This window comes from Galeopterus variegatus, unplaced genomic scaffold (assembly GCF_000696425.1).
Source record: "Galeopterus variegatus unplaced genomic scaffold, G_variegatus-3.0.2 Scaffold161, whole genome shotgun sequence".
Taxonomy (NCBI): Eukaryota; Metazoa; Chordata; class Mammalia; order Dermoptera; family Cynocephalidae; genus Galeopterus; species Galeopterus variegatus.
Window position 1 is genome coordinate 613,217 of NW_007726272.1, and position 23,140 is coordinate 636,356.

Consider the following 23,140-nt stretch of genomic DNA (forward strand, 5'->3'; position numbering starts at 1 on the left):
CAGGACTTCTCAGAGCCTTTGACTGGGCTCTCCAGGGAGTCACTGCTGTGGCAGGGGCTGGGGCCAGGAAGGTAAACCCAAAGATCTTCTAGAGAAAGAGCTGCAATTGTAGACGCAACAGGGAGCTCCCACTTTCTTCCTAACTGGGTGGAGTGGCCATCCCTGAGCAGCTGGGTCTCCACTTCCCACAATTTCCAATGCTACATATAACCCCACACCCACACACAACCCAACAACAAAACTAGGATATAGATATGCCAAATATGGAAGTTTTAAAACTATATCCAGGGCAGAGGAACCTGCTACCCTGAATCCGGCTGTGAGTCTGGCCTTGGGAAGAAAGCATCCCTTTCTTTTTAGAAGAGAGAAGGCTGAGGAGAAGCAGGGCTTGGTTACCTCTCTCCCCAGGGTCTGGCCCAGCTCCGGCACACAGTAGGGCCTCAGTAAATAGCTGTGCTACCCTCACACTCCTCTGGCTATCCTCAAACCTGACTGACTCCCAATACACCAGTGAACCCACCAGGATTAAGCCTCAAGTCTCACTTTTAACCCCCAATTTTTAACCCAAATGTGTTCCTGTCTTTGGTATGACCCAATGTCATATGGGGAGTGGGGGCGGGGCTGGCACTTGTTTTTAAGAGAAACGCTTTCTTCACAGGAGGAAAAGAAGTGAAAGACTGGACCTGGGTCTTCTGGAGAGGGGCAGCCTGTACAGGGAAGTGGCAACCACCTGGGAGCCCTTTGTCCCTGGCCCTGCAGGGTGAGTAACTGTCAATGAGCAGATCTGGATTTCTACAAAGCAAGTTACTGTGATCTCTCATGTGCATGCATGCAAACACACACACATACACACACACACGCACATGTCCACATACACAGGCACACATTGTCTAAGGTTATTGTTGGTTTTTTTTTTTTTTTTTTAACGAGAGCCATCAAAGTCGAGGGAAGCATTTGCAGAACCTTGCAGAACTTCAATCCTCATACACAGCTTGAGGCCCGAAAAATAATGTTTTTCCATCATGGTTAACAATGTTCTCACTTCTTGAAAAAAACATATACACATTTATTTTATTTCATTTTAAAATCCAACCACTTTAGTCCGGGACTAACATTCTGCAGCAGACCATTTAATGACTGGAACTCTCTAATCCTTTCCTGGAGAAAGGTCCCTTTCAAAACCAAATTTGGGCTTTTGGTTAAAACTCTTCCTGGCCAAAGTCAACTGGATGCTGTCCTGTAATACATGTGAGAAGAAACAAAAAGGGCCTCTGTGGCTTCAGGACCCCAGGGAGTGGGTACCTCGCAGCGGGTGGGAGGGTGGTCTAGGACTGGGGGCTTAGATGGCAGTGGAGGAGATGTTTGAGCCTCCTAGTGTAAAAGGGAAAGGAAAGTTCAGGGAGAAGTGAGCCTGAGCTACTTGGGAAAGCCCCAACCATAGGAAGAGCCTCAGCAGCAGCAACACAGGGGTATGACCAAGAAAACTGGTAAGAAGACAGGGTGTGGCTGGGTGCCCAGGACTGGGGAGGCAATCTGGGAATGTCACTGGGCAGAGATGAGGGTAGGGCGTCCTAGAGATGATGGGGTGGGGAGGGGCGAGGGGGAGGCTGAGAGGAGTTTTGACTTCTACCACTGAAGTGAGGCCCTGGGTCCAGACAAAAGGGGCTTGCTGGGCCTGCTGGGCATACCTTAGCCCTGCACTGGGGCTGAAGGGTCAGCCGTATCTGCCAAGGACACGGCGGGAGGCAGGGCAAAGGTCACACAACCGAAGAGCATCTGGGGGGTAACTGTTCCTGCCGCTGATTATTAGGAACTCCACAACTACATTGTGTGACGCAGAGCCTCGGCCCACCTCTCTAGCCCCACCTGCTGCCAGTTTCTACATGCCACCTGTGGTGGGCAGAACGATGGCCCCCAAAGATACCCACACCCTAATCCCTGCAACCTATGAATACGTTACTTTATAAAGGGATTTCACAAGTGAGATTAAATCAAAGACCTTAAAATGGGGAGATTATCTTGGATTATCTGGCATGGTCTATTCAGAAGGGGTCTATGAAAGTGGAGGAGTGAGGCAGAAGATGTGGTCAGAGTGATGCACGGTGACAAGGACTTGACCCGCCATTGGATATGAAGGAAGGTGCTAAAGAATGAGCTAAAGAATGCAGGTGGTCTCTAGAATCTAGAAAAGGCAAGAGAGAACCTCTCCGCCAGAGCTTCCAGAAAAGACCACTACCTTGATCTTAGTGCAGTGAGACCCATGTCAGACTTCTGAACTCCACAACTATAGAATAATAAATGGGTGTTATTTTAAGCCACTAAGTTTGAATTTTGTTTGAGCAGCCATAGGAAACTAACACACCACTAGTGGGCACTGACCAAGGTTGCCAAATGCATCTTTGTGTCTTCACTTTGGATGCCCCCTCTGCCCGGAATATCCTTGCCCAACTGGTCCGCCTCCTGAACACTCACTCAGAACAACACTCGGCAATAGCTCAGGCTCTCAGAGGCAGTCCTTGCCCCCTTTTGCAAAGGCCCACCCCCAGCAAATGCCCAACTACTCTCTGTTCTTCCTGTTGTATCCTGCAGTTTCCATCAAAGCACTGGTATCCACCTCTTGATATGTCCCACTCTTGCCGGGTGCCACCAGCTGCCTGAAGGAAGGACAGCTGTGTCTTGCCTTCATGTTCCTGGTACTTAGCACAGTGCCCACCACTCAGTAAATGGCCGATGGATGGGTGTGTTAGTGGGTGAGTGAGCGGATGGAGGAGTCCTAGCCTAGAGCCAAGTGCTCAAGTTCTGTAGTCTGAAATCTACCTCCTGGCAGAGTGTGACACAGGGAAGGTTATTTCACCTCTCTGTGCTTCAGCCTCCTTGCTGTAAAATGGGGATGATAGCATGGCATCCTTGCCAGACTGTGAGGGTTAAATGAGTTAAGCTGTGTAAAATGCTTACAATGTGCCTGGCCCAAGGAAATGGGTTACTAGATGGCATCTACTGTCATTACTGTCACACAGCAGAGGATGCCATGATAAGGGAAGCAGCTGAAGCCAGAGGCCCTGGGAGACCTCAGAAAGTGGCAACAAGGGCTGTATAAGTCTAGCCCGGGACCTTCTGCTAGACACTGCTTGGGACTCACATTTCCACCTCCAGTTTCCTCTACGAGAGTCTGGTACCAGGGCTCATTGACGTGGAGGCAGCAAAAGGAAGGGGGCCCAGCAGGGATCAAAGAAGGTTGTAGGTCTTCACCAATTATGCTGCTCTGGAGAACACAAACCATAGCTGGGAGAGGCGAGTTTTATGAGAAACCAGTTAAAGACTAAAGGTTAACCAGAGTCATTTAAATAACATGCATATTTCCTGGCTTTGCACAGCTCTGGAAAACCCCAATTGCATTTAGAAAAATGCAAAGCATATTATAAAATTCAAAGGCCTGGATATGGGTAATGAGAAAAGATAAATGCAAAAGATAATCTGGATGTGCCAAGTTGAAAAACCAGGAAGCTGATGGGGCTTTTCTGCATGAGAATTTGGCAAGGAGAGGAAAGAAACGTCTATCTTACCTTGAACCTAGTATAAAAAATGGTAACCCCGACCAAGGGGTGGAGGGAAAGATAGGATGAGAACTTTTAGCTCTTAATTATAAGCAAATGACTTCAAAAAGTTGTGAGGACTGGGGGAGGCCAGCTCAGCCTCCCTGGTCTGGATGTCTGACTTTGGCCTGGACAGTCTTTGCTCCCGAGGCATTTTTGCGACTCTTCCTGAAACAGAACAGGCTGTTTCCAAGACTGGCGCGGGTTCACGACAACCAGGAGAGTGAGGGACGGACTGGGGTTTCAGTGCTGCAGAGTTTGGAGCTCTGCAAGGGAACCTCCCGCCCAGCCCACGTCAACTGATTATAAACAAGGCCAAGCAGAGAGCGGTGCAGCAACTGCCTGAGCACACACGTGGGGGTGGGGGTGGGAGCTATTGCCAACCTCCTCTCCTTCTGCAGAATGCTCAAAGTCTACTGCAGTTTTGGAGTTAAGACTGGCTATGCTGGACTCACTGAGAAATGTCACTCTCCCATAGGGATTTGTGGTGGTGTCTTGGATGGCACATAGTTTCCACCTTAGAAGCCAACTTCTTCAGAACCTACAGAGAGATGTGACTGCTGTATCATGCCACCAATGCTGGCCTCCCTGACGACATCTGGCTGGAGAGTTCCTGGAGGGAACCGGAATTCATGGAGAGCAACAGAGACCAAGTGTTCAGTTCCAGAACATTTCTCTGTCTAATCCTGTGGTTCTCAACAATGGCTGCAATGGAATCTGCCAGGGAACATTTAAAAATACAGATACCAGGGCCCCACCAAGTGACTCAGAACCTTTTAGAGTAGGGCCTAGATAGGGATAGTTTTCATCAAAGCTCCTGAAGTGATTTTAAGGCACAACTCAAGTTGAGGATCTCCACTATAGCTTTCTCTGACACAGACAGCCCCGGGCCAAAAACTGCCAGCCCTCCCACTACCCAGCTACCCAGCTACCCAGCCTCAGCCGCAGCCCCGCCCTGCTCTATGGAGTTAGGGGCAAATTCAATGCCCCAGGAGCAGTTCCCCTGCTGTACAGCTACACTGCTTGATGGCAGTGCGGCAAACCAATTTTCACTTCTACTTTCAGACAGGTCAAAGTGGAAATGACAATTTAAGCTTTTAAATGTCTCAAGCTCAGTATTCTGTACATTTCTTAAAAGCTTAGCAGAAGCAACATTTGACATTCATTTGAAAGATCAGCCCACACTGCCTACGGCGCATCACTCCGGTCACCAGGAACACGGAGATCCTTTCATGGGAGTTCTTAAGTTAGGACATTTGCTGTTTGTTTTTTAATAGAGACTGTAAAGGTCACTGCATGTTATTCCAAGTGTATCCCCTTTGACCTGTATTTAGGATGCTAGGTGACACTTCCTACTGCTTCCACCTAATCAGATTAGAAGCCACCTCCCTCCTAAGCGAGGGTGGGAGGAAGGTGCTGGCCCACGTTCCCTCATTCCTGTGGGGAAGGGCAGGGACTGGAGGGTGGAGACTGGGAAGGCAGAGTGGAGCCAGCTATGGTTTGGGCACTGGGGAAAGTGGGAGGCCGGCTTCCTGGGCCCGGACAGGTGATGCGCAGGGGACCTTCCATAAAGGTCACGTTGTCTGTCACTGGTTCAGTATCCCCAGAGATTTGTTTTGGGTGTTCTGTGGTTGATCAGATATCAGGGCCAGAAGCCAACCCTCCCCTCCTGAAGCCTAAGCAGTCACTGGATCCTGTGTCATCCCTGGTGGCTGGACTGGGTGATGGAGGTGGGCGTGTGGTGGGCGGGAGACCGGCGGCTTCAGGGTGAGGAGCCCTGTGTAGGCAGAGCCCCAGACAGCCTCACCGAGTAGGCTGGAGCAAAGGATGTTGTGAAACTCATCGTTAACCCTCAACCTGCTGCCCCCACGCATTCCTGTTTCCTGTGGCAGCTCTCACTGCCCTCCCCTCCCCCACCTTGTCAGCCAGATGTTGTCCAGGAGGCTGACTTCAGCAGTACCGAGAGGCAGAGCCAGGGCGGGGGCCACTGTGAAGCTGTGTGACTTGGTAGCACAGTGGGAGACAGATGTGGGGTGGGAGGCACACATCATACAGGGCCCTGCAGGTGACCAGCAGGACTCTGGAGCTGACCCTGAGATGGCAAGCCAGAGCGGCTGAAGGGTTCTGATGTCTGTTTTAAAAGGATGCCTCCAGCTAAAGGTGGAGAAAGCTGCAGAGGAAAAAGCTGCCCCTCCCCCAGCCAAAGGGCTGGTTCCAGGGTGCAGGAGCTGAAGGCAGTGAGAAGGGCCAAGTTCTTGGTCTATTTGATGCTTCAACTGGCAGGATTTGCTGGGAACTTGCTTGTAGGGATGAGAGAAAGAGAGGAGATGAAGACACTCCAAGGCTTTTGGCCTGAGTGACTAGAAAGACAGAATCACCGTTTATTGACTAGGGAGGAGTGGGGTTTGGATAAGAAACCCAAAGCCAGCTTTTCAGCATGTCAAGATGGAGATGCTTCTTTGTCAGCCTGCATTGACCGGGCTCTATTAAGTCGCGACAGTGGCTGTGCTCAGCACTGACGGGGAGTGTCTCACCCTCCCAACAGTCCTGGGAAGGACAGCCGGGAAGATGTGAGGTTAGGGGAGTCAAGAAACACGCCAAGGTCACAGCGCCTGTGAGTGCAGGGGCCAAGACTTAACCACCAGCAGGACCCCAATCCCGCTCCTGGCAGCCGAGAGATTCCACAGCATTTAGACCCTGTCTATTTCCCAAGGGCTGTGATGTGCCCCAAAAGATGTTGCTGTTGGAGCAAATCTAAGCCACTAGGTCCCCACCTATCTGAGAAATCAAAACCATAGCCCCATTTTCAAATGCATGGGAAGGACTGGGATATGGAAAAAATATATAAATTGCAGTGTCTTCAGCAGAAGCAATAATTTTAATAGGCAAAGAAGGGAAAAGTCAAAACCCAGTCTCTATTACTCCAATGCCTCGTTCTCACAATGCATTGCATGGAATCTAGGAATCCTGCTTTGTAGAGAAAGAAAAATAATTTTTGTTTTTTTTCAGAAGAATTGTCCTAAACCCACTTCAATACATAACCAACAAAAGAGGGCACAGTCATTAGGTGACCTTGTGATCACAGGAGAACATGTCTCTCTAATGTAGCTCAATTATGATTGTAAGTTTATAAAACAGGGAAAGATTACAGGAATATACATTAAACCACATCAATGAGTGCTACTGAGAAAAAAAAATAGGTCCAGCCGACAGGTACCAATCAAATAATCAATACGCAGGAAACAGCTACATCACCCTGCTTTAAAAGAACCAAATAATGCTGCAATTGGATTTACTTAAAATTTTTCCACTTGAACAAAACTGACAGCTGTATTATAATCACATTTCCAGTCAGTTTATAAGATACAAATTTCATTTCTCCATATTTCTACTTCGTTTCTGAAAAGTGGCCAGGAACATTATTCATCAAGCACAGAGAGAAGTCTAATTCATAGAGAGAGGGGAAACGTTGTTAATGCCATGTTTTCCATTTCCTCCGAGAACTGGTGGTTTTATTCAAACATGATTTTTTCTGATCAGTCTAGTTCAGGGTCAGTCCCAGTTTCAAAGCAGGGTAAGAAAAAATAAAAATAAAAAAGAGAGAGGCATTTTAGCCTTTAGAGAGGTGAAATGATTTGGGGTAGGTTGACTGTTGACATTAAGAAAATTCACATTTTTAGAAAATGCCAAGGTGGGTTTAAGGTTTCTGATATATTTCATTAGAGGGAAAAAGAGTCTGCACAGGGAACGCAACTATTCAAATGTATGGCAATAATGAGCAAACATCATTCTTCTGACTCACAGTCAAAACTATTCAAGACAACATTTAGAAGTGCCACTTTCATGTCAATGAAAGTCCTTAACTGTTTACAAATAATTAGAGCGATTCCTAAAGCTTTAATCAATTTAATCCAACAAGACTTGCAGGAGTGCCTTTTATGTGCCAGGTGCTGTGCCAGGCACGAGGGATACACGAAGTGGTGAGGGTGCGCTTGAGATGTGCAGGAGGAGGGTAGGGCAGGAGGAAGGAAGCAGGGCCAGAGCTAGGGAGGGCCATCCAAGCAGAGGTGACAGGGGCAGGCAGGCTGTGTCCAGGAGCCTGTGAGCAGCCCGTGGCCAGGTGGGTGGAGGTGCAGCAAGACACCAGGCAGAAGAGGAGGGCTGAGGCTAGCTCGGGGTGGCTGTGTCAAAGGCTTTGAGAATTAACAGCAAGGAATTGACAGTGGGTTTGATGCACCTTTTAGATACAGGGCATCAGGATGGATGGACCACTGTGCGGCAAGATGCTAGACGGGGGAGAGGTACAGAGCCTGGACTAGTGACGGTTGGAGTTGCAGAGGCCAGATGGCTGGTGACTCCCTGACTGTGGGGTTGGAGGGAGGTCAGGAGTGACTTCAAGTTAGGAGTTTGGGTGACAGGCAGTTGGGGATGCCCACCAGGGCGCTCCACGAAACATGTGTACATGGAGAGAGCCCACATGAACTGTGCTCCTTTTAAAGACAAAACACGGGTGGAGGAGTGCAGGCCAAAGAGCACAGAACCATATTTGCCTCACTAGTCCCCTCTTTAAATGCCACATATGCGCTTGCCTCTTGTGGGTTTCGCGTACATTAGTCCACTTCAGCGTCAGCACTCAACAAAACACTTCTCCAGGGCCCCATGCCGGGATGCTTGAATTAAATTGCCCCCAAGGAGCCATTTGCGTCTGAAGCAAGCCCCCCTTCTGTGGTTTCAGTTCTTCTCCAATCAGCCAGCATGTACTTTCCTGAAAGTCATCTTTCCAAGAAACTTATCATCTAATTAACAATCCTGTGTGATCTCCTCACTTTTCAATGTATCCCCCAACAGAAAGAGTCATGAGGCTTTTCTCTATCAGAACTCCTACAGAGAACCTTCCAATGAGAAAATAAGTATTTCAATGCCCAACATGCACTCAAGATGATGAATGCTAACGACTGTTTTATTATGAAAGCTTGTGTACACCGAGTATGATGCTGAATATTTCTGACAGATTCTCTCTTTTAATCTGCAGAATAGTCGTGAAGCTGGCACTATTAATCCCACTTTACAGATGAAGAAGAAAGGCTCAGAGAAGTTAACTAACTTGCTGAAGGTCACAGAGCTGGGATTCAAACCCAGGCTTTTCTGAGTCAGGGACTCTGGTTCCTAAACACTGCATTTCCCATTTATTAAATGTTGGATTTTCAAGGACTCAATCTCTTTCTTGCTCCTTCCTTAAGCTTATTTTGAAATAGTGCAAATTTCCAGAAAAGTTTGAAGAAGAGTACAATAAACACACATATCCCCTTCACCTTGATTAATCTATTGTTAATATTCAGCCGCATTTGCTTCCCTCTCGTTACACCACACACTCACACTTTTATTTTCTGAATCATTCCAAAGTTGAAGGCATCAGACACTTTACTCCTAAACACTCCAGCCCATACTTCCTAAGAACAAGGACATACTCCCACAGAACCACAATGCCATTATCACACCCAAGAAATGCAATACTGACCTCAATTGTATTATCCAATCAAAATATACATGCAAATTCCCCCAATTTCCAGAAGAAATGTCCTTAAAGCTACTTTTTTTCCCTCAATCCAAGACTCAGGTTGACAGTTGTCACGTCTCTTCCATTTCAATAACCTAAGAACAGTATCTTTGCCTCCTTTTCAGGTCTTCCACGACATTCACATTTTGAAAAGCTCAGGTCAGCTATCTTCTAGAATGTTTCACATTCCACATTTGTTTGTCATTGTCTTCATTACCTATGCTGTTTTCTCACTTTCACCAGGATGAGGCATGACAATGACTGAGTGGCCATCAGCAAAATAAACCAACAAAGACAATTTTCCAGAACTGACAGGACCACAAAACTATCATTGGTGTTGCAAGAGAAACAAATCAATGAGCTCACATTTTCACATTTTACAGTCAAACCACATAACTTGCTTGGGGAGCTTCATAGTACTTTTGCTGGAAATGAGTCTCTGGGCAATCCAGAGGAATATAGTTGGGCACTTCTACTCTGCCTAACGGCTCTTGTCTACGAGGGAGCTGGGGAGAAGCACGCAGAATGCCAGGAACTGGGAGAGTGGAGAATCCTACAGGGTCTTTCATGACATTCACATTCACGCTCACATTCATCAGCAAACAAAGGATAATAAACAGGGGGGACCTGTTCCAGATTTCAAACATGGATCAAGAATTTGGAGTATGGCTGTCCTATGTGAGCTTCTGTGGGCCCTGTAGTACCCTGCAGTGACTTGTTCTGGGGAACAAGTGGTTTGCAGGTTGGGGGAGGGGGCACAGCCAGAGCAAAGGCCCCGAAGTGGGAGCAGGCCTGGTGTGTCTCAAGAAGATCAATGACACAGAGAGAGGAAGGAGGTGCCAGATGATGTTCAGCCTCATGGGTCACCTTAAAGGTCTCTGCTTTTTATTCAGCGTGGGATGGGTGGTCACTTTGAGCAAAAGAAGGACATGGCTCAATTCATATTTTAAAAGGATGATATTGTGCGCTATGTTGAGAGTAAGCTGTGGGGGACGAGGAAGAAGCAAGTGACTGGGTAAGATGTTATTGCAATAACTCAGGTGAAAGCAACCAGTGTGCTGGGGTCGGAGCTGGGAGAGACAGGTAGATCCTGGATATATTCAGAGGGAAGAACTGGACAGGTGCTGACCAACTGGAAATCAAGGATGAACTCAAGGTTTTTGCCTTCAGGATGGAGCTGCCACCAACTGAGATGGGAGGGCTGCAGGAAGGCAGGTTTTGTGGAGAAGACTGAATTCTGTGTGTTTGTGGTAAGCGTGAGACACTGGGCAGGTATCTGGATACACAGGACTGCAGTGAAGCGGAGGCTCATGGCTAGAGATGGAGTGAGCTGGGAGGACACACCGCCCCATGAAAAGGGGCTGCCAATGGCAGACCCCATGTAGCCAGAGCTTCTCATATTCAAAGTGATACATAGCTAGGTTTTTACAATAAAGTATCCTGATTTTTAAGATATTGGCAAGTAATGTAAAATTTGCTTGCAAACATTCTACTGGCCACCAAACTACATGTGAGGACCAACAGTTTGCAACCTCTAGATCCACCTTATTGTCCTGCCTCAAAATAATCCAAAGTAATCCTCACAATAATACAAAGTAGGCATTGCTGCTCTCATTTTATCAACGAGGAAGATGAGGCTCAAAGAGATGAATCAGTTTGTCCAAAGTCACATAGCCAGGGAGCAGCAGAGCTAGGATTCAGAATGCACTTTCCTGGGCCCCAAGGCTTCCTCCACACCCTCAGCCACTTCTCTTAACAGGCTGGTCCTGGTCTAGAAACAGCCAGAAGGAGAGCAGAGGGAAGGTCCACAGCAGCCCACCTTGCCAGGAGGTGAACACAACCAAAATGGCATAATTGTTAATAGCTTTAGCTTCAAAGGCACAATGGTTTGGGTCCCAGAGAACATGCTGCATCCAATAAGATGGGCCTCCGTGCAATAAAGAGCCCCTGCACCCAGGCCACAGAGCAGAATGGGACAGCACTCAAGAATAGTTTGTGGGGCAAGCCAGAGTGTGCGAGCCACACAGGGACACCACCTGTGGACAATACTTCTGTAGGATGCACGCTTGGCCTCCCAATGGGACTCCCTACTGTAACACTGCCTGGACCCATAAACCTGCTCTTCCAATTGAGGCCAGAGAGGACCTTTTGAGATACAATCTGATGACATCAGCCAGTCAAAAACTCTTCTCACTGTTCTTAGGATGAAACCTGGAATCCTTGATATGCCCACGAGGGCTGCCCAGTCTCATCTCACCGTCCACCCTCCCCTTCCCCTGCCCTGCCCTCCAGCCACACTGCCATGTCTCATCTTCTTGACTCCCCATTGGCCTCATGACCTTTGGTCCGACTGTGCTCCTTCTAGGCACCCATACCCACGCCCAGCCTCAGATGGGTTATTGCTCCCTCAGAAGCCTCCCTGCCCACCGACTGCCCTGTTATCTGCTCTCATGGCACCCAGCATAGTGGTCATCTGACTCTGATCTGTGTGACACTGGGCTCAGTGTTTGCCTCCCCCATAAGACTGTGAATTTTGAAAGACAGACACGGCTTTTGCTCTGGTAATTGGTCGGCTCTCACATATTTTTTTAGACACACCCCATTAAAGCACAGTATGTGGGCATGTAGTCGCCACTGCTGCTTCTTGGAAAGACCATCCCTCATTCTAAGAAATGACACCCTACCTACTCACCTGGCATTAACAATGTTCTTTCTTTTATGAAATGATAGCTCATAAATGCTTTTGTGAAAAAAAAAATGACTACTTGGTAAAAAAAAGAGAAATGTTGGCAATCCTATCCCTAGAAGCTTTGTTTTGTTTTATTTTTGTTTCCTATTTTTACTTTTTGTTTTGTTTTGTTTTTGGCAGCTGGCCAGTATGGGGATCTGAACCTGTGACCTTGATGTTATAACGCTGCCCTTTACCTTTGTTTTCACACTTTACTGGGCTGTGAAATCCTAAGGCCTGGGAACCACTGCTCTTATACCATGATGGATATTTTCCAGGTCCCCAGACCTTGAGAAGTGTGTCCATGCCTGGGTGAGCGAGCAGACCCCAAGTCAAGAGGCCTGCTTATTTGTAGACATTTCTCTGGAGGTTTGGGCCTTCTCTCACAGACCACATGAAGCAGGATTTTAACAAACTGTTAGGATCTTTTGAGGAACAGACATCTAGGTTATGGCAGGTAAAAGCAGAAATGTCCAATAATTGTGGAATGGTTATGCTGTAAGTCTCAGTCAATGCAGTATTATGCAGGCCACTAAGCATGACAGTTCTGAACTCTATGAAATAACATGGAGAACACTTCTGAGGGTGAACATGAAGAGGCTTCCAACCTGTCCCTGGACATCTTGGCTGAGCTCCCCTACAGCACCTGCCTCCTGGCTGCCCGACTAACCTCATCGCCTTCTGTTCAGAACCAGTTCCTCCTCCAGGACTGACTCTCCTGATTACAGAATCGCCATCCTCCCCTCCCCTGCCACCTGGACTATCCCAGGTGAGAACCCCAGAATCAGCCTGGATCTCTGGCATCACCACAGTGAGTCATTCACAAAATGCTGTTCCCAGACTGTCCCATTTCCCTCAGCCCACTGGCACTGCACCCTTGGACCTTGCTGTAACCTTCTAAATGGCTTCCCTGCAATTGTGTCAGGTGCTGTTCTAGGCACTTCACGTATGTGAACTCACTCCTCCCAACAAACTCCCATTTCACAGATGCGAAAGCACCAGGAGATTAAGTTACTTGTCCAAGGGAGTGCAGTTGGCAGGGGGCAAGGAGAAAAGCTGGGATTCCAATCCAAGCAGCCTGGCTCCTGAGCTCATGCTCATAACCACTACACTCCGTGGCCTTTCTAGCCCCTCAGCACGGCCCAAATCCTCTGCTGGGACCGTCTGACTGAGAGGGCCAGTTCTGTAAGTGTACTCTCAGGACAGATGTCTCTGTGAGAAACCCTGGAATTAAGCCCTGGCTCTTCCCAGCCACTGTCCCCCTGCTATTCGTGTGCCAGCCACACCAGCCTCCATTTGGATCCTGGAGCATGCCAAGCTCTCTCCTACCTCAGCCTTGCCTCTGCCATCCTCACATGGAGGGCCTTGCTTCCACATTTTCTTATAGAAACTTCTAGTCCCTCCTGGCACAGCACTACTTCTGAGAGGCCTTCCCTACCCAGCCTATGAGGATTTTTCTCCTAGCCATTCTCTAGCATGGGACCCTGTTCATTGCCTTCACATAGCCACCTCAATCAATCTGTGATCGTGCATTTACTTACTTATCTGTTAGTGGTCTGCCCCCGCCAGCCTCCTCCTGCCCAAACTGGAAGCACCCCAAAAGCAAATGCCAAGTCTGGCTTTTGCTCTCTGTTACAACCCGTCTCCTGGCACTGTGCCTGGCATACAGTAGGTACTCCTTAAATAGCTGAATGAATGGGTTTTCACCAAATAGGATTTCACTGAGTGGATGTCATGAATGGATTTGGACTATCAGAACAGAAGACTGGACACATGCAGCACCTGCTCTGGCTAGAACTATGAGAATGTCGAGTGCCCACGTAACAAGGCTGAAAGTAAACTGGAAATTGAACACGCCTGGTTGCCTGGTATCTCTTTAGGGTGTTTGAGTGAATTTCTCTTCTACAGTGATTTGTCCATGTTATTTGGAAACAGGCAAGAATCCTTTGAGAAGGCTCTGAGGCCAACCCCAGGGAGGAATCTGTGGTCTCTCCTCAAAGCCCACTTGTCCTCAGAGCAATCCTGGTCAGTAGGCACACTGGAGTGAATGAGACCCACAGCCTGGATGGGGTATGGCTCCCTTCACCTGGCCAAAGCAGTCTTCCTTACCCTCCAAAACAGTGCCATCATACAAGTGACGAGCCAATTTGAATATAAAATGGCGACCCCCTGGAGCCCACAGTCTGAGTTCTAGCTCACTTACAATGCAGCTGCAACAGGGGTAACAGCCAGCTCTCACTCGCTGAGCACCTACGATGTACCAAACACAGAGCTGTGTGCTTTACATACACGATCTCATTTATCTTCTCAACAGCCCCCCTTGGAGTCTTTTAGTACCATTTTAAAGGTAAGCCAACTGAGCCTCATAAACTGAAGACCCTGGGGAAGGTCACAAAGCTGATTACTTCCAACTGCAGCAGGGGCTGCAAAATCAAATGTCAACAGGGCCAGGTTGGCAGCACAGGTGAGAGCACAGGCTCCATCTACAGGGGCTGCCCCTGCCCATCCCTCTCTCTAGCTCAACGCAGCAGCCGGGGCTGGGAATTGGTAGTAACCAATTCAATTAAGAAGAGTCATGCAAAGTTCTTATCTGTTAGAGAGAAGTATTTATAGATGCAGTAATATGGTGTCTTCCATTTGCTTTAATACTCTGTGTGGGTGGGTGCGGGTATTTTAAAAAGAGATGGTGGGGTAGACGAAATAAAACTTAGGGCAAATGGTAATAACTGTTGAAGCTGAGGGCTGGGTATATGGAGATACATGATACTATTCACAAAATCTATTTTATTCTTTTTGTTTTTTTGTTTTGTTTTTTTTGTAGCTGGCCAGTACAGGGATCAAACCCTAGACCTTGGTGTTATCAGCACTGCACTCTAACCAACTGAGCTAACTGGCCAGCCCCCTCCAATCTATTATATCTAGTCCTCCCTTCCCCACCCTTCCTTTCTCTTCCTTCCCTTCCCCCTCACCTCCTCCTTCCTTCTTCCTACCTGTCTCTCTCCCTTCTGCCCCCTCTTCCTTCCTCCACCCCTAGCCCTTCCCTCCTGCCTCCTTCAGCAGACACAGCCTACATGGCTGCCAGTTTGTGACCTCCACCCCATTCCACTGTGCTTTCCAGCAGAAAACAAAACAGGCTTCACTTTATATGTGGTCAGTTTGCTTCCTTCCCAAGCAGTGACCGCAACTTTGATGCTCCTTGTCAGAAGCCACCTTTTATGCCAGAGCTGCCTACCACACCCGGCCCTGCTGCTGGTCAGCAAACATTTGAGATGACTTCTGGGGAGGACTCTTTATGTTGTGGTTTCTTATCAAAGTGTGACAAGGTCAGTAAATACACTTTATGTCACCTCTTCCTGCTGTTCAGAGCTGGAATTCCTTTAAGTCCGTCAGACCATATCAAGTTAGATAAAAGCTGACCAATCCTACACATTTCTCCCTGAGTCAGCTGCCTCAAACTCACCGGGGAGATAAAAACATGCCCAGCTTCCAATCATTCAGCGAATGTGAATGCCTTACCTACCCTTCACCTACCGTGCTTCCTATATTTTGAATACACAGAAGGCAGCATTCTGTGAAACCCAAAGTACAGCGATTTTCCCCAGTGGTATGTGACAAGCTCCAGCATTTACACACAATCACACCTGCCCTGCCATAAGCCAGCCAACACATGCAGTTCTTATTCTACTACCATGTGCTTTTAAAATCCATAATCCCTAATATTTTCTGAACATCACCCTCTTTAGCAAATGACATGATTTGCAATCAGGCTGGGTAAAGAAAGACAGCCATTACTTTCTTAATGGCCAACTACCCAAAAAGGCTCAGTTAAGTGATCTCAACTAGCAATCTAATCAATTAAAATTGATAAGTGAAATACTTTTAACCTTTATTTCAGCAGGCCATTCCTAGGGGGAGGAAGGAAAGAATGTGGATTCCCATCATAAAATTTAATTCCATTTCACGGATGCAAACATTCTTGCTGCCCTGATGGGTGACCCCTTTGAAAGCGAGCTGTTTCCCTTTCTCTCCTTGAATTGAATCAAGGAAAAACTGGTTTATGCTTCTCACCAGCCCACTCGATCAATTTAAACCCTTACAGAAGTCCCTGTTGCTATTTCCCAAGGGTGAAAGGGCCGAAGGAGATGGGCACAGAGCACAGTGGGGACATGGCTTCATCCATCTTCCCAGAAAGGAAAGATGAAGGAACTTAAAATAGATGAAGGCCAGAAAAAGAAACTAGATGACTAGGTAATCCCCATAATATTCATTTCCTGAGAATTACCTATGTGTCAGGCAGTGTGCTACGCTCTGTATAAACGTCACTCATTCATTTAATCAGCAGGTAATAACTGACTACAGTTTGCTGGGCACTATGCTTGGTCATATTTCATGTCATGTTTCACTCAATCGTCAAAACAACCCTATAATACAAGAAAGAGGACATGGAAGTTGTGGAGGTTTTAGTCATTTGCTCAAGAAAATGCAGAGTGGGACAGGGATGTCTGGCTTGAAAGCCAACATGCAATGGTCTGTCTCATGATCGCTGGTTACACAACTGAATAGTTTTGTTAAAACTCATCAAATTATACACCGGAGCTTGGGGAGCTTTACTGCATGTACATTACACCTCAATAAAGCTGGTTTACAATAGCATAACAATACTACACAGAGCAGCCATCTGCTATTTCTGCTGGCCCAGCCTCCATCCCTTCTCCATCATCTTCCTTTGAAGGCCTCCTCCTTCCTCACTCTCAGGTGATGGCATTCAAAGCAACTGGCCCTACCTCCCAGCTCCAGGACTGGCTATGTGACCCCAGACCAGCATATGTGACCCCAGACCAGCCAATCAGTGACGCACATTCCTCTGACCACTGACTGGCTTGAGGATGGCCATATGACCCAAGCCAGGCCAATGAGAGCTCTACCCCATACTTCTGTGTAAGTTCTAAAGAAAGAGAAGCTCTCTTTCTCTCAGGACTGCTTAGCTGGTTCAGCAAATCTTGGGGCTGCTGAGGGCCATCTTGCCACTACCTGGTGAGCCTTTACCAGGATGAAGCTAGAACAGAGGAAAGCAGAGCTGAGAGATGGAGTGGGGCAGTTTCTTGATGACACTTTGTGAGTACCCAGATCCAGCCATACCTGAAGGCAGAACTACTCCTGGACTTTCCAGTGACATCAGCCACTTCCCCCTTTTTCTTCCTTAAGCAAGCCTAAGTTGGGTTTTCTATCTCTTATAACCAAAGACTCCTAACATACCACAATGCCTTTAAGAGTCACAGAACCACATAGCTCATCAGTATATACTTGCCCCATAGCAAATGGAGAAAACAGAAAGCTATGGAACATGACCAGGCTTTAAACCTATTGTCTCCTTCAAATCTCAGCCTCATTTTGCAGAGAATACGAGTAGCCCAAAGTTACAGGATAAGCACATGGTTCTCAGACTCCAAAAGTCCTCATCCTAACCTAAACACTGGTGATTTGCTTCATGCAAGCTTGCTTTCTTTAGCAGCAGAATTCTTTTTTCGGCAGCTGGCTGGTACAGGGATCTGAACCCTTGACCTTGGTGTTATCAGCACCATAACCATGACCTTGGTGTTATCAGCCCTAACCAAGTGAGCTAACTGGCCAGTCTGCCAGAATTCTTTTATCATTGGAATCATACAGAAAACCCTTAGTACATAAAACCAATTAAACTGGTGCTGCTATGGTTATACGGAGGGCAGGGACCCTAGAGGGGCTCTTGCTTGAGCCTCCAATTACTGTGTACAAAACTTACAGCAAGCCACCTGGTCTCCAGAAAGCAGAATCCACAGACTGACCTCAAGGAGACCTTTTCTTCAAAAATTTCATGAGGCATGCACAGTTAGCTCATGGTCATAGATCAATGGCAGTACAAAATGCAGGTTGCGCACTGACTCCCCTGGTGGCATGTGAGTCAGGAGCAGAGTGGTGTCCCATGTCCCCTGACCCCTGTTGTGACTCAGGGCAGCCAACTCACTCAGATCCAGGACGTCATCGGTTTTGATCAGGTCCTCCTCCCGAGTCAGTGGCAACTGGGTCTCGGGCTCCCCTCGCAGCTGCAGTGACAGGGAACGCAGCATGAAGAACACCCGGATCGCCTGGACAAATAGTTCAGGGATTAGAGAAGAGTGAAACTGCAGAGTCACTTCAGGGAGATGCCCCCATTAAGAAACCGTATGCTGACTCTTAATTTTTTACTTTTATATTTTATTTATTTATTTTTCCCGATATACAATGTGGTTGATTATTGTTGCCCATTACCGAAACCTCTCTCCCTACTCCCTCTCCCCCCTCCCACCCAACAATGTCCTTTCTGTTTGCTTGTCGTACCAACTTCAAGGAATTGTAGTTGTTTTTTTTTTTTTTTTTTTTTTTTTAAAAAAGATGACTGGTAAGGGGATCTTAACCCTTGACTTGGTGTTGTCAGCACCACGCTCAGCCAATGAGCGAACCGGCCATCCCTATATGGGATCCGAACCCGTGGCCTTGGTGTTATCAGCACCGCACTCTCCCGAGTGAGCCATGGGCCGGCCCCAAGGAATTGTAGTTGTTATGTCTTCTTCCTCCCCCCCTCCACCCCCCGGTTTTGTGTGTGTGTGTGTGTGTGTGTGTGTGTGAATTTATTTATTTATTTATTTTTAGCTCGGGAGCTAAAAATTAATTTTTTAAAGAAAAAAAATAAAGCCTACCTCTTCTAGTACTGTGGTTCTGGTGCTTTCATAGTAAGACAAAAAAAATCAAAGGGGAACAGCCTGTTTTCAGTTATCCACGGGTTCAGGTTTGGTTTGGGTCACTTTACCTAAACTGAGCTCCTGTCATTTGCCAGGACCTGTCCCCCAGGTGTCACGGGACCTTCATAACACTCCCGCCTAGCAGTCAGTCCAACTTGACAGACAGGTCAAGTGACCCGCCTATGGCCACGCTTCTAGGGAGGGCTAGTACCCAGGCCTCTTCCAACTAAACCAGCATGGACTTGGGAAATCCAAATCACTAGTAAAAGTATTTTGAGGTCCTACCTGCTGAATGTGGGTGAGGGGTAAACTGAAGAGGGTGACATACTTCAGAGCTAGTGAGACCCGATGAAAATCCTACTCTTGCCCCTGCCCCTTCCTGAGTGAGCCCCTTCACCTCTCAGCCTCTTGGCCTCATGACGAGGAGAAAGCTGCTGACAGGACAGAGGCCTGGCGCTGGACAAGTGTGCAGTGACTTTAGCTCTCTGAGTACCCCTCAGAGGCTTTCCTAGCCAGCAGACCAGGGACAGAGGTGGCTCTGCCAGCACAGGGCTGCTTTGCCCACAGGAGAGGCATCTTGTCAGAATCCGGCATGGCCATCAGGCATTTCCAGAGAGCAGGAAAAAAGCAGAGTCCTCAGAATCCATTGAAGTTTGTGCAGAAAGCAGCCTTCAACCCTGGAACAGGCTTGCCAATAACCAGAGCCAGGAAGCAGAGAAGTCGTCCACATGAGAGGTCATACCTCCAGGCTTCTCTCCCTGCTGTGCAGCCAATGGGCCCTACTGCGGGCGGAGCGTGCACCCGAGGGAAACAGCTCCAGTGAGACAGACAGGTCTGCATTGGATTCCCAGCTCCACTGTGCTGGCAAGGCCCCTAACTTCTCCAGTTTCATTTTCCTCATCTGTGAAATGGGTGCAATAATCCCTAACTCGCGGGGCTGCTAGGAGGTTCAGGTATAATGCTGCAGGGAATGTAGGCAGCACAGAGCTCCATAAAGGGGCAGCCATTCAGTCACTCATCTGGCACCACACTGGGCACAGAGAAGGGTGTGAGGACAAACCACTGGGAGCTGCATAAGGATGAATTTCAGCGCACTGTTGGTCTTCCTGTTTACAGCTCTGAAGGTAACAGTCCTGGCCTACGTGAGGGAAGGGTACCATTTATTCAGCAAGGTACCTCCCCAAACAAGAAAGGTACTAAACTAAATGACTGCCTGCAGAGAGGTGGGCTTGCACGGCCTCCTAACAACCTGGCCAATAAGGATATGGATCAGCATGTCTAAACCCTAATCCTGCCTTGGCCCTGAACCAGCAGGAGAGCTTGGACCAATCTCCCACATAAAAAATTCCAAGAGTAATCCCACCTATGCCTATTCTGCGGTAATGCAGTCCTCTTTGTAAGCTATAAAGCACTAGAGAAAGCTAAGCTTTTATATTATAATGATGATGACAACTATGGTAGTGGCAGTAGTAGTAGCATTAGGGTCTGATCTGATTGTTCTTAACAGTTTTTAAAAGTACGGTCTTCATAAAGACATCTGCAACAATCAGAAGAAAAGGAGGTGCAGTTACATTTAAAAAATCAAGAGAGCTTCTATTTATTAATCACCTATTGTGTGCCAGGAACTGTGGACACCTCACTGCAACTTTAAGATTTTACAGAAGAAAAGCAGTGGAGAGGGGCAGAGTGATCTCAGTTCACACTGATAACTGGCTGAACTAGGCTTTGGACTCAGGAATGTCTGACACTTGTCTCACTTAACTGAGCGCATCAGGAAATTCAAACACCTGTGCCAGCCCAAGTGCAGAAAGCCCACAATGTGGGTGGTCACTTGAAATATGTGGCAGTTTGAGCTCTCAAATAAGGAGTCATGACCTCAGGGATAAGGACAAAAGAAAGAAAATGGCCTATTGCAGTCAGGTCCAAGTTAAGGGGATGCTTCATTTCTGTGTCAAAACCCCATTTCTCTGGAAGTTCTGAAGGTGAAGAACTCAAACAGGACCATAGCGGGGGGATGAGAAAATAGAAACGTGTGTGGTTTTCCACAGCCATCTCCCTGAAAACCTGAAACCTGCCAATAGGCATAAAAGGAGTTCAGAATTTGGCTTCCAATGGAGGCCTTGGTAAGACATCTGCTTTTGCTCTGCAAACAACAAATGGAAGGTACTTCTAGGAATACAAAAAACAAACAAACAAATAGATAGATAGATAATATAAAATAGATTAGAAAATATATAAAATAGACCACCAGACACCTGTACAGCCAGACGCTGCCCCTGCCTGCGGACACAGCTGCTGTTCTCTGCCCCGCACTAGCATGGTAGGTCCGAACTCCCCATGCACTCACCTCAGCATCACTAGCTCAAGAATTGAAACAACTGGGCAGGAACATCTGATTGGAAGTCTGCTCAATGCTAGATGGGACTTCCAGTCAAGATGGCGAAATAGACGGTCCCTAGCATCAATCTCTCCCACAAATCAACTGATTTACAACTATAAGAACATATCATCAAGTGCATACGGAATGGGGAGACATCCAGTGGGGGAGGCAGAAGCTCCTAAGAGACCACACCGCTGCCGCACGATCCAGCAGCTCGGCTCAGTGCGTACGGAGCAGAGAGACGTCCAGCAGGGGAGGTGGAAGCTCCGTAGAGACCACACACCCTGTGGGGGGGCCACCACCGCACGATCCAGCAGCAGGTAGGCTTCACTGCCACCACCTGGCTCCATCCCAAGCTCGGCCCAGTGCGCACAGAGCAGGGAGACATCCGGCAGGGGAAGGGGAAGCTCGGCAGAGACCACACGCTCTGCAGTGCCTCCGTGCACCCCAGGAGCCCAGTCCAGTGCGCGCAGAACAGGGAGACATCCAGCAGGGGAGGTGGAAGCTTGGCAGGGACCACACACCATGCGGTACCACCCCGTGACCCAGCAGCCCAGCAGAGTCCAAGCTGACCAGAGAGGTGGCTCCCTGGAGAGGCCCAAGACCTGAGGCAACCACACACGCAAGGCACTAGTGGCCAACTGAGCAGTCACTGAGGTAGTCATACCAAATTGGCAACCACAGCAACATCTTAGTCAGTCAGTAGTGTCAAACCTGTGGACTGTGAAACCCCCTGCCACAATGAATAAACATCAAAAAAAACATACCAGAAATACAAAAAATCAAGAAAGTACACCACCAAAGGGTAATAACTCTCAAGCTCTAGATCCTATAGAACAAGAAGCCCTTGAAATGTCTGACAAGGAATTTCGAGCAATAATTCTAAGGAAACTGAATGAGATACAAGAAAACTCAGCTAGACATCAGGATGAAACGAGGAAAAGTATACAGGACCTGAAAGAGGAAATGGACAAGGAAATCAATGCCCTGAAAAAAACATGTAGCAGAACTTGCCAAAGAAGGACCTGAAAGAAGAAATGTACAAGGAAATCAGTGCCCTGAAAAAAAAATGTAGCAGAGCTTGCCGAATTGAAGAATTCATTCAGCGAAATAAAAAACACAACGGAGAGTTTAACCAGCAGGCTTGTGGAAGTTGAAGAGAGAACATCTAAACTTGAAGATGGGCTGTTTGAAATAACACAGGCAGATAAAAAAAAAAAAGAAAAAACAATCAAAGGCATTGAAAAAAATCTAAGAAAGATAACAGACAACCTTAAGCGCTCAAATATCCGAGTCATGGGTATTCCAGAAGGGGAGGAAAAAGGAGATTGCATTGAGAACATATTCAACAAAATAGTGGCAGAAAACTTCCCAGCTATAGGAAAAATCACAGATCTTCAGATCCAGGAAGCTCAATGATCTCCAAACGTATTCAACCCAAAAAGGTCGTCTCCAAGACACGTTATAGTCAAATTGGCAAAACTCCAAGACAAAGAGAAATTTTAAAAGCTGCAAGAGAGAAGTGTCAAATCACCTATAAGGGAGCCCCAATCAGGCTAACATCAGACTTTTCATCACAAACCCTAAAAGCCAGAAAAGAATGGGATGATATATTCAAAATGCTAAAAGACAGAGATTGTCAGCCAAGAATACTCTACCTGGCAAGGCTATCTTTCTGAAATGAGGGCAAATAGTATATTTCCCAGACAAACAAAAACTGCAGGAGTTTACCACCACACGACCACCCTTACAAGAAATTCTCGAGGGAGTACTGGGTTTGGCTCCTGAAAAATAACTACCACTGCCATAAAAACCCAAGAAAAATCAAAACCCACTAGTATAATAAAAATGGCATTCATGAAGAGAAAACAAACAAACAAAAAGGCTATCTACAACCCAAGGAACCAATAAATACAGAAAACAAACAGTAAATCAGAAAGAAAGGAACAAAAGTCACTTAAGACATCCAAACAAAAGTCAATAAAATGCTAGGAATAAATCAACGCTTTTCAATAACAACTCTTAATGTAAAAGACTTAAATTCCCCAATCAAAAGACATAGACTGGCTGACTGGATTAAAAAGGAGACCCCAACTATATGCTGCCTTCAAGAGACCCACCTCACCC

The 23,140-nt window shown here is 47.3% G+C and overlaps 1 protein-coding gene across 3 annotated transcripts in view; it reads right to left on the reverse strand.

The window, feature by feature from the left end:
- CLEC16A (C-type lectin domain family 16, member A) overlaps positions 1-23,140 on the reverse strand; it is a 213,042-nt gene that overhangs the window by 85,357 nt on the left and 104,545 nt on the right. For all 3 annotated transcript variants that reach the window (XM_008593744.1, XM_008593737.1, XM_008593732.1), the window contains one exon: positions 17,880-18,000. In XM_008593744.1, coding sequence (XP_008591966.1) covers positions 17,880-18,000 — 121 coding nt within the window. The remainder of the gene's footprint in view (positions 1-17,879; positions 18,001-23,140) is intronic.